Source organism: Amblyraja radiata, chromosome 37, assembly GCF_010909765.2.
Source record: "Amblyraja radiata isolate CabotCenter1 chromosome 37, sAmbRad1.1.pri, whole genome shotgun sequence".
Classification (NCBI taxonomy): Eukaryota; Metazoa; Chordata; class Chondrichthyes; order Rajiformes; family Rajidae; genus Amblyraja; species Amblyraja radiata.
In genome coordinates, this window is record NC_045992.1 from 17,307,047 (window position 1) to 17,324,584 (window position 17,538).

Genomic DNA, 17,538 nt, shown 5'->3' on the forward strand with positions numbered 1-17,538 from the left:
CAAATTGATTTCTGTACCAACCTAGAACTAGGTCGAGGTGCATTTTACAATCTGGGTGTCACGGTGATGCTGCAGTAGAGCTGCTGCCTCACAGTGCCAGAAACTTGATTTTGATCCTGACTACGGGTGCTGTCTGTAAGGAGTTTGTACGTTCTCCCCGTGACCACGTGCCTGGGGTTTCCCCAGTTACTGTGGTTTCCACCCACACTCCAAGGACGTGCAGGTTTGTAGGTTAATTGGCTTTGGTAAAATTGTAAATTGTCCCCAGTGTGTGTGTGTAGGATGGTGTTAGTGTGCGGGGATCGCTGGTCTGCGCTGACTCGGTGGGCCGGGGGGGGGGGGGGGGGCCTGTTTCCGCGCTGTATCTCTAAACTAAACCTCACAGGCAGCCCGAGCCGATTAATGTAAGTTGGGATCTGTAGGAAGGAAGCAATCTGAAGAAGGGTCTCGAAAAGTCACCCATCCATGTTCTCCAGAGCTGATGCCTGACCCGCTGAGTTATTCCAGCACTCTGTGTCAAAGATCCTCTGCTATAAGATCTTTGCTCTGAGTTACTCCAGCACTCTGACTAATGCAAGTTGGATTCAGACCTTGGGATTGTGTGCTGGGCAGGGTGTTGATAGACTGCCCCACCCTCTGCTGCCGTTTAAACACAGCTTCAGCCGGTTTCAAGTTTCACTGTGGTGATTTCCAAGGCTGAACCACGTGGCCATTATGTAATTGTGGCATGTCCATTTTAAGAATGGAAGAATCTACTTAGAATTTGGAGGGCAGACACAAAATACTGCTGCAATTCAGTGGGTCAGGCAGCATCTCTGGAGAAAAAGAATAGGTCATGTTTCGGATCAGAACCCTTCTTCAGATTGAAAGTAGAGGTGGGATTGGGGGGGAGGTGTGTGGGTGGGGGTGGGGTGGGGGGGGGGGGGGGGGGGGGAGGGGAATAAATAGAAGGCGAGAAAAGACCACACCTGAAACATCACCTATTCTGCTTGATGCTGCCTGACCCGCAGCGTTACTCCAGCATTTTGTGTATATCTTCAGCATAAACCAACATCTGCAGTTCCTTCCTCCATACAATTATTTGGAGGCATTGCCAGCAATTGTGGAGAGTTTTGCTTCCAACTCAAGAAGTTGTCAATTCCAACCCTCTCCAGAGAGTTGAGCATGTAATCCCAGCTAAAGTCAGGCTGGAGTGGGAGCTGGGACCAAACACAGAGTCCCCCCCTCCCTGAGAGTGGCATCACTAGGAGACAGAGTGATAAAGAAGGTGTAGCCGACATTGGTCAGGCTTTAGTCTCAGAGATACAGTGTGGAAACTGGCCCTTTGGCCCACTGAGTCCACACCAACCATCGATCACCCATTCACACTGGTTCTAGGTTATCCCACTTTGCTATCCTACACACTAAGGACAATTTACCGAAGCCAATTAATGTACAAACCCACACGCCTTTGGAATGTGGGAGGAAACCCTCGTGGTCACAAGGAGAACGTGCAAACTCCGTACAGACAGCACCGGAGGTCAGGATCGAACCTGTTAACTGATCTTCAATCCAGTATATAAGGAATAGGTGACGTTTTGGGTCGAGACCCTTCTTCAGACTGATGTGGAGGGGGGGGCGGGAAGAAGAAAGGAAAAGGCGGAGACAGTGGGCTGTGGGAGAGCTGGGGAGGGAGAAATCAAGGACTACCTGAAATTGGAGAAGTCAATGTTCATACCGCTGGGGTGTAAACTACCCAAGCGAAATATGAGGTGCTGCTCCTCCAATTTAGGGTGGGACTCAATCTGGCCATGGAGGAGGCCCAGGACAGAAAGGTCAGATTCGGTTAGTTAAAGGTTACTTAAAATTGGAGAATTCAATGTACATACCATTGGGTCGTAAGCTGCCCAGGCGGCATATGATGTGCTGTTACACCAGTTTGCATGACTCTGGCAATGGAGGGGGCCCAGGACAGAAAGGTCAGTGTGCGAATGGGAATGGGAATTAAAATGGTTGGCAACCGGGAGTTCATGGCAGACAGAGAGCAAGCTTTCAGCGAAACCTAGACCTCCAGTCTGGAAAACTACCACAGCGATACGATACGATATGGTACGATGGAACTTTATTTATCCCAGGAGGGAACTTGGACCGCCAACAGTCATAAAACACAACAAGATACATGAAACCTCAAATTAAAGTGATGTGTAGAAAGTCCAGGATTGGGGGTGTGCAAAGATTGGGTAGGGCGGGGGGAGGGGGAGTCAGTCTCAGTCTGCCCCACGACTGAAGGGGGAGGAGTTGTACAGTTTGATAGCCACAGGGAAGAAGGATCTCCTGTGGCGTTCTGTGCTGCATCTTGGTGGAACCAGTCTGTTGCTGAAGGTGCTCCTCAGGTTGACCAGTGTGTCACGGAAGGGGGTGAGCTGTATTGTCCAGGATGCTCCGCAGTTTGAGGGGCATCCTCCCCTCCAAGACCACCTCCCATGAATCCAACTCCAACTCCGCCCCCAGGATGGAGCCAGCCTTCCTGACGAGCTTGTTAATTTTGTTGGTATCCACGGCCTTCGCCCTGCTGCCCCAGCATACGGCAGCAAACAAGATGGCACTGGCCACCACCGATTGATAGAACATCTGTAGCATCTTAGTGCAGATATGGAAAGAGTGGAGCCCTTCAGAACCGGAGTAAGTAGGATACAACCCTATGTATCCTACTTACAAACAAGGTTCCCATCTCTCCTTTAGTCTACTTTTTTGATTTTGAGCAGCCATGTTGGTACTCAGCTGCAGAACTACATGCCTAGTATTTTGCTGATACCATCCTCCATGCTTTTTTTATTTCCAGACTCATTTAGTTTATTGTCAGGTGTACCGAGATACAATGAAAAGCTTTTGTGTTGTGTGCTAACTAGTCAATGGAAAGACCATACATGATTATAGTCAAACCGTCTACAGCGTACAGATACAGGATAAAGGGGATAACGTTTAGTGCAAGGTATAGTCCGAGGATCTCCAAAGAGGTCGATGGAAGGTTAGGACCAGTCTCTAGTTGGTGATAGGATGGTTCAGTTGCCTGATAACAACTGGGAAGAAACTGTCCCTGAATCTGGGTCTAGTGCAGAATCTAATGTTTAGCGCAAGGTTAATTCCGATTAAAGATAGTTCGATAGTCTCCAGTGGGGTAGATGGGAGGTGAGAGGACGGTTCAGTTATTCCAGCTCTGCCCTAATCATTTCTACTCGTTGTAAACTTGCAAACGCTGCTCCTGCACCTTGTCCACTCATCGCTCCTTGTTTCTGTTCCTGGTTGAGTAATGACCTGATTTTTAGAATTCGCATTCTTATCTTCAGATCTCTACATGGTTTTATGCCTTTTCCCCAAATGTAGAAGTTCCAGGTCTACAACCATCAGAGGTATACAGGCTGCATTAATATCACGTCACTCATCTGTTGCTGCTGCCCTTAAACTCTCAAATTACTTCCTTAAACTTCATTGACTTTCCACATCCTTCTCCTCATTTACGATGCTGCTTAGGGTGGCACAGTGGCGCAGCGGGTAGAGCAGCTGCCTCACAGCACCAGAGACCCCGGTTCGATCCTGACCTCGGATGCTGCCTGTGTGGAGTTTGCGTGCTCTCCCTGTGACCGCGTGGGTTTCCTCCAGCTGCTCCGGTTTCCTTTCACATCGTACGGGTTTGCAGGTTAATTGGCTTCTGTGTGCAGGGAGTGGATGGGAAAGTGGGATAACATAGAACTAGTGTGAACGGGTGATCGATGGTCATGCTGTACCTCTAAACAAAAATAAGCTTAGTGTTATCTGCCTGATGGTACAATATTAAATCTTGAACAGAAATTAAAAAACGCAGAGAGAAATTGATAACTTTTCAGCTCTATGGCCATTATGAATGCTATGATGTTTAATCTTCGATGGAATTCCTAAAAAGCAGCTGAGAATGTTTTACTATGTAAATTGGTGTAAAAGGTAGAGATGGTACTACGTGAATTGATGGTACTACTTGAAACATATAAGATTGTTAAGGGTTTGGACACGCTAGAGGCAGGAAACATGTTCCCGGTGTTTGGGGGAGTCCAGAACCAGGGGCCACAGTTTAAGAATAATGAGTAAGCCATTTAGAACGGAGACGAGGAAACACTTTTTCTCACAGAGGTTGATGAGTCTGTGGAATTCTCTGGCTCAGTGGAGGCCGGTTCTCTGGATGCTTTCAAGAGAGAGCTAGATAGGGCTCTTAAAAATCAGGGGATATGGGGAGAAGGCAGGAACGGGGTACTGATTGGGGATGATCAGCCATGATCACATTGAATGGCGGTGCTGGCTCGAAGAGCCGAATGGCCTACTCCTGCACCTATTGTCTATTGTTTATTGTGAATCTAGGTTGTTGTGGTGAGTCTAAGTGACCAACTCCTGTTTGTACTTTCAGAAGCTGCAGAATATTCACTGAACGTCTTTGGATTTTTGTCTAACCAATCAGAATGTCGTACCCTGGCTACCCCTCGACCGGCTACCCAGCCTATCCTGTAAGTAACGTTATTAGTTCTCCCATCAGTTAAAACACAATACTATCTTGAAGACATTAGACGCAGTGGGAAGAGAGCCGTCTGGCGGTGTGGTCACGGAGCTAAATAAAAGGGATGAGAGTTAAGGGCCTGTCCCACTTGCTGATTTTTTTCGGCGACTGTTGGCATCATTGACTGACGTATCAGATCACCGAAAAAGTCGCGGCACGATGACGCATTGACGCGTGGTGTTTCCTCAAGTGTCGCAACATTTTTTTTGTCGCCGCTGGATTTTGAAATGTTCAAAATCTTTTGGCGACCCTAATACGCCGAAAGTCGCCAGAAAAACGGCAAGTGGGACAGGTCCTTTAAGAGTGCAATAATGCAGTGTTTGGTTGGAACTTGCGGCTAGTAGATGTGGGTGGGGCTGTTTCCGTGTGGCCTTGCCAAGGGGCTTGGATAAATACAGTAAGCCCTTGTTTTAACGGACTTTAGTTTAGTTTAGAGAGACAGCGCCGAAACAGGCCCTTCCTCCCACGGAATCTGCGCCAACCAGCGATCACCCCGTACACTAGCACTATCCCAGGGACAACTTACAATTTTACTGCAGTCAATTAACCTACAAACGTGCAAATCTTTGGGATGTGGGAGGAAAGCAGAGTAGCCGCACAAAACAAACGCTGTCACAGGAAGAACGTACAAACTCTGTGCAGTCGGCACCCATAGTCGGGATGGAACCCGGGTCCCTGGCTGCAACTCTACCGCTGCGCCACAAAGCTTTTATCACTGATTGCTGTAATTAATCCCAAGGCATCGAATGATGTTTGATTCTGTAGCCTGTGACTTGTAATCAAATATGTTTTCTTCCACCTTTTCCTGCATTAGTTTTTGTTTTTGAGATGCATCTTGGAACCAAGCCTTTCGGCCCTCCGAGTCCACACTAACCATCGATCACCCAGTCATCCGTGTTACTGTGATGTGGCTAGCTGGCTTATAGCCGATGTTGTGATAGTCCCTCCTCCAACAGCTCCATACACCCACCACCCTTAGTGTGAAATAATTACTCCTCTGGTTCCCGGTTAAATCTTTCCGCCCCTCACCTTAAACCTATGTCATCTGGTTCAACATTCCCCTACTCTGGGCATTTACCTGATGTGTTCCTCTCATGGATTTGTACACCTCTATAAGATCACTCCTCATCCTCCTGAGTGGACTAGAGTCCTAGCCTGGACAACCACTCCCTATAGCTCGGGCCCTGTGGTGTTAGTTAAAAAAGTTATGTCTATGGCCAGAACATGGTGTGGATTGGAAAGAGTGCGTTTTGGTTCAATTCTGATTAAGGCTTTTTTTTTCCCCTCTATTTTCTTTGTGTTTCAGCAAACAGACGGACAGCCTGCGTATCCCCAAGCTGGTGGGCAGTACCCATACCCTGGTGCTCCTGGCGGGGCCTATCCTGGTAGTGCTGGTGGTGTGGCCTACCCTCAAGGGCCTGGCGGGGCCTACCCAGCGGCAGGTGGTGCGGCCTACCCTCAAGGGCCTGGTGGGGCCTACCCAGCGGCAGGCGGTGTGGCCTATCCTGGCGCGGCAGGCGGGGCCTACCCAGCAGCTGGTGGTGCGGCCTATCCTGGCGCGGCAGGCGGGGCCTACCCAGCGGCTGGTGGTGCGGCCTACCCAGCAGGGACCGGAGGGAGCTACCCCCATGCACCGGGAGGGAACTACCCTCAAGTCCCTGGTGGGGGTTACCCACAGGCTCCAGCAGCGGGGTACCAACAGCCACAAGCTGGAGGGTACCCACAGGCCCCAGCGGGGGGGTACCAACAGCCACAAGCTGGAGGGTACCCGCAGGCTCAAGGCTGGCCCGGACAGGGGGCCCCGGGCACCTACCCAGCTGCACCTTCGGGGGGATACCCCACACCCCCAGGTAACCAGCCAGCATACGGCGCTGGTGGGACTGGATACCCCACATATCCTGCAGGTAACCTACAACATTAACAACATTTTACTGAGATTATAAACTCCAGTACCGTGCACAAATGCATTTGTTTCTATTCAAACAGCCTCTGAAAACAGTCTGGAATCCTATAATGTACAAATCGAATGTCTTGAATCTTCCATTCACTCACATAACCTTTATTAACTTGCGCATGCACGTGTGTAACTTTGTCAGCGTTGTATGTGGTGACTATTTACACACCGTGGGTACGCAAGCAAAGAACTTCACCGTTCCTCGTCACATGTGACAATCACGTGTTCCACATGTACGTGAGTTTGTCAATGTTGAGAGAATGGATGAATGACTCCAGGTAGTTTTAGTTTTATTGACACCTGTACCGAGGTACAGTGAAAAGATTTGTTTTGCATGCTATCCAGTCAAAATCAGATATTGCTATACATGAATACAAATCCAACTCGACTCAAGTACAACAGGTAAAGCAGCAAAGGTGAATGTACAGAGTATAGAATATAGTTCCCAGCATTGTTGCGCATTATCAAGTCAAGTCACTTTTATTTCTATAGCACATTTTAAAAAACAACTCTCGTTGACCAAAGTGCTTTACATTGGTGGAGGATAGAAGATTGAGAGGGGATCTTATAGAAACTTACAAAATTCTTAAAGGGTTGGACAGGCTAGATGCAGGAAGATTGTTCCCGATGTTGGGGAAGTCCAGAACTAGGGGTCACAGTTTAAGGATAAGGGGGAAATCTTTTAGGACCGAGATGAGAAAAACATTTGTCACACAGAGAGTGGTGAATCTGTGGAATTCTCTGCCACAGAAGGTAGTTGAGGCCAGTTCATTGGCTATATTTAAGAGGAAGATAGATGTGGCTAAAGGGATCAGGGGGTATGGAGAGAAGGCAGGTACAGGATACTGAGTTGGATGATCAGCCATGATCATATTGAATGGCGGTGCAGGCTCGAAGGGCCGAATGGCCTACTCCTGCACCTATTTTCTATGTTTCTATTCACTAACGTTATACAACAGTGGTTCATAGACTAAGTACATACATAAATACATACATATAGCCCTCCCTCAGAGGACGTCAAGAAAGGCTTGAGAGTAAAGATGGTGATGGTGGGTAAGCTGACTTTTAATGTAGGTGGGGACAAGCCCGTTGCTTTGTAGACATAAAGAAGGATCTTGAAATTTATTCGGAACCGCACAGGGAGCCAGTGGAGAGAGGCCAGGATCGGGGTGATGTGGTCCCTTTTTCGGGTGCCCGTCAGGAGTCTCGCTGCGGTGTTTTAGACCAATTGCAGGTGGGACAGGGAAGATTGGCTGATGCCAGTATAAAGGGAGTTGCAGTAATCGAGGCAGGAGGAGATGAATGTGTGGATGATCTTTTTGAGGTCATCAAACTGGAGGAATTGTTTTATTTTAGCGATCGTCCGAAGCTGGAAGAAGCTAGCTTTTACCACAACATTGACTTGTTTGTCAAATATCAATGCTGGGTCAAATATCACGCCAAGGTTTTTGACCTGAGGTTTGAGTAGTGGGGTACGGCTTCCAAGGCTGTCTGCTATCGTTTTGATTGAGTCCGAGGGGCTGAGAAGGATGACCTCAGACTTACTCTCGTTTAGTAGGAGGAAATTCTGGGCCATCCAACACTTTATATCCTTGAGGCAGTGGATAAGGTTAAGCAGATTTGATTAGTTTTTGGGCTTCAGGGGGAGATAGAGTTGTGTATCGTCTGCATAGCAATGGAAGGAAATGCATATTTCCATATTTCCAGAGACTAAGTCCAATGTCCGCAATGGGGTAGAGGTGAATGGGACAGTATCCTTGCTTGTGGAAGAACCGTTCATAAGCCTGATAAGAGAGAGGAAGAAGCTATTCCTGAGTGTGTGGTGTGCACTTTCGAGCTTCTGTACCTTCTGCCAGATGGGAGCGGGGAGAAGAAGGAATGACCAGGGTTGGAAAGCACTTTGGTTATCTTGGCTTCTCTCCTGAGGCAGAGTGAAGTGTAGATGGAATCGATGGTGGGGAGTCCGCTCTGGGTGATGGACTGTGATATACCTGTGTTACCTGTGGGTTTACATTGGGGAAAGGTGTGTGCTGAGGAATTGTGTGTGTATGCGCTGGGAGACAATGTGTCTGCTTGTTTAAGTGAAGACATGGTGAGAGCGTTTAGTTTAGAGATACAGTGCGGAAACAGGCCCTTCAGCCCGCCGAGTCCGGGCCGACCAGCGATCCCTGTACACTGCCCTATCCTACACACTCAGGACAATTTACATCAAAGGCTATTAACCTACAAACCTGTACGTCTCTGGAGAATGGGAGGAAACCGGAGCACCCGGAGAAAACAACTCAAGTGGTCACAAACTCCGTACAGACAGCACCCGTAGTCAGGATCAAACCCAGATCTCTGGCGCTGTAAGGCAGCAACTCTCCCGCTGTGCCATCGTGCCGCCACAGATTTGTATTTGACTCTTGGGGAAATTATTGGCAGTAATTTAATCCTCAGGGAGCTGAAAAATCACCAGAAGGTTCAATTCGATCTGCATCGTCATATAGTGAAGACAAGTCTCAGGAAGCAGACTGTAACTCCGGGCCCAGATTAACTAGTCTTTTTAAGAATGAGGCAAGAAATGATGTGAATGTTAAAGCTGAATACAGACACAAAATACTGGAGTTACTCCAGGCAGCATCTCTGGAGAGAAGGAATGGGTGATGTTTCGCATCGAGCCTCTGCTGCCTGTACCGCTGAGTTACTGCAGCATTTTGTGTCTACCTTGTGCTGGTTATGAATGGATGTCGTGACGAGGGGGGTGGAGTACACAATTGATTCTTTCTCTCCCTCGTAGGTCAAGGCGGTACTGCGCCGGCCCCAGCCCCGGGCGGTGTTCCTGGCTACGGGACTCCTGGTTACGGTGGACCCCCTCAGCCGCCTGGCCAAAGCTACGGTGGTGGAGTCCCGACCTCAGGTACAGTGATCAAAGAGTCGTTGACGTTGGGACTATCCCAACATTTAACAAACTGTTAGACAGATACATGGATAGTACAGGTTTGGAGGGATATGGACCAAGCGCAGGCAAGTGGGACTAGTGTAGCTGGGACATGTTGGCCAGTGTGGGCAAGTTGGGCCGAAGGGCCTGTTTCCACACTGTATCACTCTATGAACAGTACGTCTAATCCAAAACCTCTTAGGACAATGCGGCAGCCGATTGGCCTAAGAGGTTTTATACACACTAACACTTAAAGAAAGTGTAGGAAGGAACTGCAGATGCTGAAGAAGGGTGCAGATCTGAAACGTCACCTGTCCATGTTCTCCAGGATGTTGCATGACCCTATTTCTCCTCTTAACAGCTCCCTTTATTCATCCTTAATGTTACCCAGTCCCATCTCACATATTCACCAATACGTTGATATCCCATGTAGTCCGACTCTTCCCCCTCCATCTACTATTATCTCGCCCGCTCAACCCCCAGTCATCCACTCATTTGATATCACTTTTAACTTCTTTCTTATGCCCCTAGTGAGACCACACCTGGAGTATTGTGTGCAGTCTTGGTCTCCAAATTTGAGGAAGGACATTCTTGCTATTGAGGGAGTGCAGCGTAGGTTCACCAGGTTAAATCCTGGGATGGCAGGACTGTCATATGTTGAAACAATGGAGCGACTGGAACTTAGAAGGATGAGAGGGACTCTTATTGAAACATATAAGATTACTAAAGGATTGGACACACTAGAGGCAGGAAACATGTTCCCGAAGTTGGGGGAGTCCAGAACCAGTAGCCACTGTTTAAGAATAAGGGGTAGGCCATTCAGAACTGAGATGAGGAAAAACATTTTCACCCAGAGTTGTGAATTTGTGGAATTCATTGCCTTGGAAGGCAGTGGAGGCAAATTCTCTGGATGCTTTAAAGAGAGAGTTAGTTAGAGTTCTTAAAGATAACGGTCAGGGGATATGGGGAGGGCAGGAACGAGGTACTGATTGTGGATGATCAGCCATGATCACTGTGAATGGCAGTGCTGGCTCGAAGGGCCGAATGGCCTCCTCCTGCACCTATTGTCTATTATCTATTGTAGTCCTATGCAGGTTTAATATCTCTCTTGTATTCTGTTCCAGGTGGATATGGATCTGGACCAGCTTCCCAGGTATGTGTCGGAATTGCCCACAGCCCAGTATCACTGGACTACCTTTGTGTTGTATATTAATGGGGCATTGAATCTAAACCACCATGTTACATCCTCAAAAGAAGGCAGGCACAAAACGCTGGAGTAACTTCAGCGGGTCAGGCCTCATCTCTGGAGCTGTCCCCAGTTCTACTCATTAGAAATCCTTCTAATGTCACTGTCATGGTGAACAGTGGAGTTAATTAGTGGAGCTTAAAACCAACGGCTGCAAGTAAAACGTTCAATTGTGGTTCAGCGGCAGAGTTGCTGCCTCACAGCGCCAGAGACCCGGGTTCCATCCTGACCACGCGTGCTGTCTGTATGGAGTTTGTACGTTCTCCCCGTGACCTGCGTGGGTTTTCCCCGGGTGCTCCAGTTTCCTCCCACACTCCAAAGAGGTACATGTTTGTAGGTTCATTGGCTTGATATAAATGTAATTGTCCCCAGTGTGTGTAGGATAGTGTTAGTGTGCGGGGATCGCTGGTCGGCACGGACCCTATGGGCCGAAGGGCCTGTTTCCATGCGGTATCTAAACTAAACTAAACAAGAAACTACTCATCCCTCCCCCTCCCTTTTCCCTCTGTATTACCCCCGCCCCCCATGACCCACCTGGATTTGCACATATTTATTCCCTCTCCATTCCCTTCTGCCTACATTCCTCCCTCTAGCTTCACAATTCCTGGCACTTCAATCCTTTTGTCTTACACCTTCTGGCTTTTCATATCTGACCTTTGTCCAGCCATATGCCCACCAAATAACCCTCCTCACCTGTGTCGGTCTATTACTATCACTAGGAGGGCGCCAGTAAATGGAGAATTAGGGGAGAGTACCAGCAAATGGTCCACTGGAGAGGTCATAGTCATACAGCATGGAAACAAACAGCATGGAAACAAACAGGCCCTTCGGCCCAACACTGAATACCATGCCCCATCTACACTAGTCCCACCTGCCCCCATTTGGCCCATATCCCTCTAAACCCATCATGTCATTAACCTATCTGAATGCTTAAATGTATGACTTATGAACGTGAAATCCCTCCCTGCATGCTCCTAATGCTGCCCTCCCCTAATTCCCCATTTACAGATGCCCTCCCCTAATTCCCCATTTACAGATGCCCTCCCCTAATTCCCCATTTACAGGTGCCCTCCGCTAATTCCCCATTTACAGGTGCCCTCCCCTAATTCCCCATTTACAGGTGCCCTCCGCTAATTCCCCATTTACAGGTGCCCTCCCCTAATTCCCCATTTACAGGTGCCCTCCCCTAATTCCCCATTTACAGGTGCCGGCCCTTCGACCCACCGAGTCCACGCCGACCCGCGTTCACTGCATATTAACACTATCCTACACACACTAGGGACATTTTTTTATATTGATACAAAGGGAACTGGAGATCCCGGAGAAAACCCACGCAGGTCACGGGGAGAACATACAGACCAGATCCCGTAGTCAGGATTGAACATGGGTCTCTGGCACTGGAAGGTAGCAGCAACTCTGATGTTTTGAGAAATGCCTTGAAGGATGATAGAGAGAGCGAGTAGTGAGGACAGCCGTGTGCAAATGACATTGGTCATTATAGTGCTGAAGTGTTGGGTATGGCTTCATTGGGATGAGCTATTTGTCACAATTACCTGGCAGAGTGAAAGTTTTTGTTTTGCATACAGCACACAACTATGCAAAGAGTCGCCACGTGTAGGGTGCCGACAAGGTTACAGAAGTATTCAATAAAGCACTTATGGTTCCCTCCCTCCCCCCCCCTTCCCTCCCCCCTCTTCTCTCTCCCCCCCTTCCCTAACCCCCTCTTCCTAACCCCCTTCCCTGCCGCCCCCCCCCCCCAGTTACAGGAAAGCCAAGAAGGCATTGGAGAGAATGCACAGGAGGTTTACCAGAATGCTGTTGGGATCAGTTGAGGCTGCAGGGGATGGTTGGATATACAATAGACAATAGGTGCAGGAGTAGGCCATTCGGCCCCTTGAGCCAGCCATTCAAAGTGATCATGACTGATCATCCCCAATCAGTACCCCGTTCCTGCCTTCTCCCCATATCCCCTGACCGCTATTTTTAAGAGCCCTATCTAGCTCTCTTGAAAGTATCAAGAGAACCTGCCTCCACCGCCCTCTGAGGCAGAGAATTCCACAGACTCACCACTCTCTGTGAGAAAAAGTGTTTCCTCGTCTCCATTCTAAATGGCTTACTCCTTATTCTTAAACTGTGGCCCCTGGTTCTGGACTCCCCGAACATTGGGAACATTCCCCCAACATCGGGAACATGGATTGTATTCCCTGGAACATCAGAGGTTGAGGGGAAACGATAGAATTATTTAAAATTAGTTTCTGACTTACTGGAGGTGCTGATATGATATAACGCTAGTTTTTGACTTATTGGAGGTGCCAATATGACGTATCAGTGCGAACCGTGACAAGAGAAAGCACTGAATAAAGCAATAATATTGGAGCGTACAGAGGCATGGGTTAGAATGGGCTTGTGCATGCCAAAAAAAGACAAAGTACTGGAGTAACTCAATGGGCAAGGCAGCATCTCGGGAGAACCTAGATAGGTGATGCTTTTGGTCAAGACCATTAGTTCTGTGAAACCGTCACATAGCCTCTGAATTAAAGGACAATCGTTTAGGAAGGATGAATTTCTTTAGTCAGACGGTGGTGATTCTGTGGAATTCTTTGCTGCAGAAGGCTGTGGAGGGTAGTTTTATGGCAGAGATAGATAGATTCTTATTTAGTATGGGTGTCAGGGGTTATGGGGAGAAGGCAGGAGAATAGGGTGGAGAAGGAAAGATAGATCAGCCATGATTGAATGGCGGAGTAGATTTGATGGGCCGAATGGCCTAATTTGCTCCCAACACTTATGAACTTTTCAACTGCATGCCAAGATAGCGTGGGCAAATTGGGCAAGGTAGTTAAAGGTCAGTATTACACTGGGATACATGACTGGTGGGCATAAATCTATGATTAAGGGCAGCACAGTGGAGCAGGAAGCTGGCACGGTGGCGCAGTTGGTAGAGCTGCCGCCTCACAGCACCAGAGACACGGGTTTGATCCAGACCTCGGGTGCTGTCTGTGTGGAGTTTGGCCGTGATGGATGATTGGCGCGGACTCATTGGGTCAAAGGGCCTGTTGCCACCTGTATCTCTAAAATATATTTAAGATGATGCATTCAGAGGTTTTGTTGGGACCTAAGGAACTGTAGCTGCTGGAGTCATGACCAAAATACAACGTGCTGGAGGAACTCATGACGGGTCAGGCAGCAATTCTGGAGGGCAAGTCCAGATATGTTTTGGGCTGGGTCCCTTCTTCAGATTGAATATTGTCCCTCCACAGATGCTGCCTGACCTACAGGTCCTTCAACAATTTAGGTTTTGTGGAAAGGTTTTGTATTTGCTCCTGTGGCAACTGTAGATTTATATGTTTATAAGGTCATAAGTGATAGGAGCAAAATTAGGCTATTCGGCTCATCAAGTCTACTCCGCTGATCTATCGCTCCCTCTCAACCCCATTCTCCTGCTTTCTCCCCATAACCCTTGACACCCATACTGATCAAGAATCTGTCAATCTGCCTAAAATATAGCCCTTGACTAGGCCTCCACATCCGTCTGAGGTAATAAATTCCACGGATTCACCACCCACTGACTAAATAAATTCCTCCTCACCTCCTTTCTAATGGTATGTCCTTCTATTCCAAGGCTGTGCCTTCTGGTCCTAGACTTCCATTAGTGGAAACATTCTCTCCACATCCACTCTATCCAGGCCTTTCACTATTCGGTAAGTTTCCATTAGGTTCCCCCCTCCCTCATGCTTCTTTTTACTCCAGCGAGTATAGGCCCAGTGCTGTCAAACCCTCATCATCTGACTGACTTTGGTGCCTTCCCTCACAGTGGGAAACTTTTTGATTCTGCTGTGTGGGGATGTTTTATGTTGGACTATATTGTGTGTTGTGTCTTTATTTTATTGTATGGCTGTATGTAAAAGCAAATTTCACACCTCGGTCTGGCAATAAATTGCCATTGTATCGTATCAACCCAATCGTTCCTGGTTACTGGTGAGCTAGGATGTGCTCAGCGTCACAGGGCTCCGTGAGAATAGTCAAGAGGATGAACCTGGAGAGAAAGCAGGAGCATAAGAGGAGAAACATCATGTATTGTGATGGGTGAAGGAGGCTGAAGGGTGATCTTATGGTGTACATCCTTCATGAGAGGAATAGACAGGGTAGATGCACAGAGTTACTCAGTAAAGGAATGGAGAACCAGAGGACGGAGGTTAAGAGGAGAAAGGGAAAGATTTAAAATGAGCCTGAGGGGCAACTTGTTCATTCAGACGGTGGTGGGTGTATGGACCAAGCTGCCAGTGGAGTAGTTGAGGCAGGTACTATAACAACATTTAAAAGACATTTGGACAGGTATATGGATATGAAAGGCTGGAGGGATCTGGGCCAAACGTGGGTAAGTGGGACTAGTGTAACTGTCATTTAGTTTATTGGAGGTACAGTCAAAAGATTTGTTGCGTGCTAACCAGTCAGCGGAAAAGCTAAACGTGATTGTAACCGAGCCGTCCACGGTGTACAGATATGGGATAAAGGGAAAAGTGCAAGATAAATTTCAGTAAAGTCTGATTAAAGATAGTTTGATTGTCTCCAATGAGGTAGATGGGAGGTCGGGACCGCTCTCTAGTTGTTGATAGGATGGTTCTGTTTCCTGGTAACATCTTGGTCGTAATGGGAATGTTGGGGTGAAGGCCCTGTTTCCGTGCATGAATCACTCTACGACCCTCAATGGGAAATCTCTTTCCCTCTCCTCACAGGTTACCTGACATGCTTGGTGTTTAGTTTAGTTTGGAGATACAGCGTGGAAACAGGCCCTTCGGCCCACCTAGTCCATGCCGACCAGCGATCCCCGCATATTAACACTATCCTATACACATTACATTTATACCAAGCCAATTTACCTACATACCTGTCTGTTTGGAGTGTGGGAGGAAACCGAAGATCTCGGAGAAAACTCACGCAGGCCACGGGGAGAATGTAGAAACTCCGTACAGACAGCACCCGTAGTCGGGATCGAACATGGTTCTTTGGCGCTGTATAACCATATAACCATATAACAATTTACAGCACGGAAACAGGCCATCTCGACCCTTCTAGTCCGTGCCGAACACGTATTCTCCCCTAGTCCCATATACCTGCGCTCAGGCCATAACCCTCCATTCCTTTCCCGTCCATATAACTATGCAAGGCAGTGACTCTACCGCTGCACCACCGTGCCGCCTTTTGTATTTCTAGCATTTTCGTGTGCAGATTCTTGCTGTTCATTTACAACATAGCCTGAGTGTGGTAGTTACTGCCTTATTATAGTCACGTGAATCAAGATATTATGGAAAAACTTTTAGTGTTGCGTGCCGTGAAGGCAAATCATACAGTGTTAGAGTATGAGAGAGTACATCAGGTTGTACAAAATAGAAAAATAAACTCAGTGTAGATACATTGTTACAGCTACGGAGAAAGTGCAGATGAAAAAAAACGAAAGGGGTGCAGCAGGGTAGGTTGGAAGATGGAGAATTCATCTGTGAAAGTTGGTAAATGTCAATGTCTTTAAAATTGAAGTGGATGATTTTATGAGAGGAGTAATTTTAAAGTTTTCATTAACTTGTTTCATCTTCCTTGGGCACAGCCTTCAATGCCCAATATCGGAGGCCTGTCCCTTGGAGGGGGGATGCAGGGCACTATCAAGCCTGTTGGTAACTTCAACGCCCAGAGTGATGCGGAAATCCTGCGGCAGGCCATGAAGGGGGCTGGTGAGTTCCATCACGTTAGTGCTACTTTGGTTCAATCTCGGGTTGGAGTGAGAACAATCTCCCCTCCCTCTCACCCCTTCCTCCCTCCCCTCCCTCCCCTCCCTCCCCTCTCTCCCCTCTCTCCCCTCCCTCCCCTCCCTCCCCTCCCTCCCCTCTCTCCCCTCTCTCCCCTCTCTCCCCTCCCTCCCCTCCCTCCCCTCCCTCCCCTCTCCCCTCTCTCTCTTCCTCCCTCTCCCCTCCCTCCCCTTCCCCCCCCCCCCTCTCCCCCCTATCTCTCTCCCCTCTCTCCCCTCTCTCTCTCTCTCCCCCCCTCTCCCTCTCCCCCCCCTCCCCCTCCCCCTCCCCCCCCCCCCTCCCCCCCCCCCCCCCCCTCTCTCCCCTCTCCCCCCTCTCTCCCCCCTCTCTCCCCTCTCTCTCCCCTCTCTCCCCTCTCTCCCCCTCTCTCCCACCTCTCCCCTCTCTCCCCTCTCTCCCCTCTCTCCCCTCTCTACCCTCTCTCCCCCTCTCCCCCCTCTCCCCCCCTCTCTCCCCTCTCTCCGCCTCATCTCCCTCTCTCCCCTCTCTCCCCTCTCTCTCCCTCTCCCCCCTTTCTCCCCCCTTCTCTCCCTCCCTCTCTCTCCCTCTCTCTCTCATCCTCTCTCTCTCCCCCCTCTCTCTCTCCCCCCTCTCTCCCCCCTCTCTCTCCCCCTCTCTCTCCCCCTCTCTCTCCCCCCTCTCTCTCCCCCCCTCTCTCCCCCCCCCCCTCCCCCTCCCCCCCCCCCCCTTCTCCCCCCTCCCCCCTTCCCCCCCCCTCTCTCCCCCCCCCTCTCTCCCCCCCCCTCTCCCCCCCTCTCTCTCCCCCCCCCTCTCTCCCCCCCCCTCTCTCTCCCCCCCCCTCTCTCCCCTCTCTCCCCCCCCTCTCTCTCTCCCCCCCTCCTCTCTCTCCCCCCCTCTCTCTCCCCCCTCTCTCTCTCCCCCCCCTCCTCTCTCTCTCTCCCCCCCTCTCTCTCCACCCCCTCTCTCTCCCCGCCCTCTCTCTACCCCCCCTCTCTCTCTCCCCTCTCGTCCTCATTCCCTCTCTCTCTCCCCTCTTCTCCCTTCTCTTCTCCCTTCTCTCCACTTCCCCTCGTCCCCTCCCCCTCCTCCATCCTCTCC

At 49.3% G+C, this 17,538-nt stretch overlaps 1 protein-coding gene across 4 annotated transcripts in view; it reads left to right on the plus strand.

The window, feature by feature from the left end:
• Positions 1–17,538, plus strand: part of anxa7 (annexin A7) — a 56,778-nt gene that overhangs the window by 12,830 nt on the left and 26,410 nt on the right. The window contains exons 2-7 of one of the 4 annotated variants that reach the window (XM_033012886.1): positions 4,415–4,511; positions 5,868–6,228; positions 6,277–6,465; positions 9,295–9,414; positions 10,560–10,588; positions 16,281–16,404. In XM_033012886.1, the coding sequence (XP_032868777.1) occupies positions 4,467–4,511; positions 5,868–6,228; positions 6,277–6,465; positions 9,295–9,414; positions 10,560–10,588; positions 16,281–16,404 (868 nt within the window). In that variant the 5' untranslated portion in view covers positions 4,415–4,466. Of the gene's footprint in view, positions 1–4,414; positions 4,512–5,867; positions 6,466–9,294; positions 9,415–10,559; positions 10,589–16,280; positions 16,405–17,538 lie in introns of all 4 variants that reach the window. The other 3 variants (XM_033012887.1, XM_033012888.1, XM_033012885.1) reach the window with 3 other exon arrangements.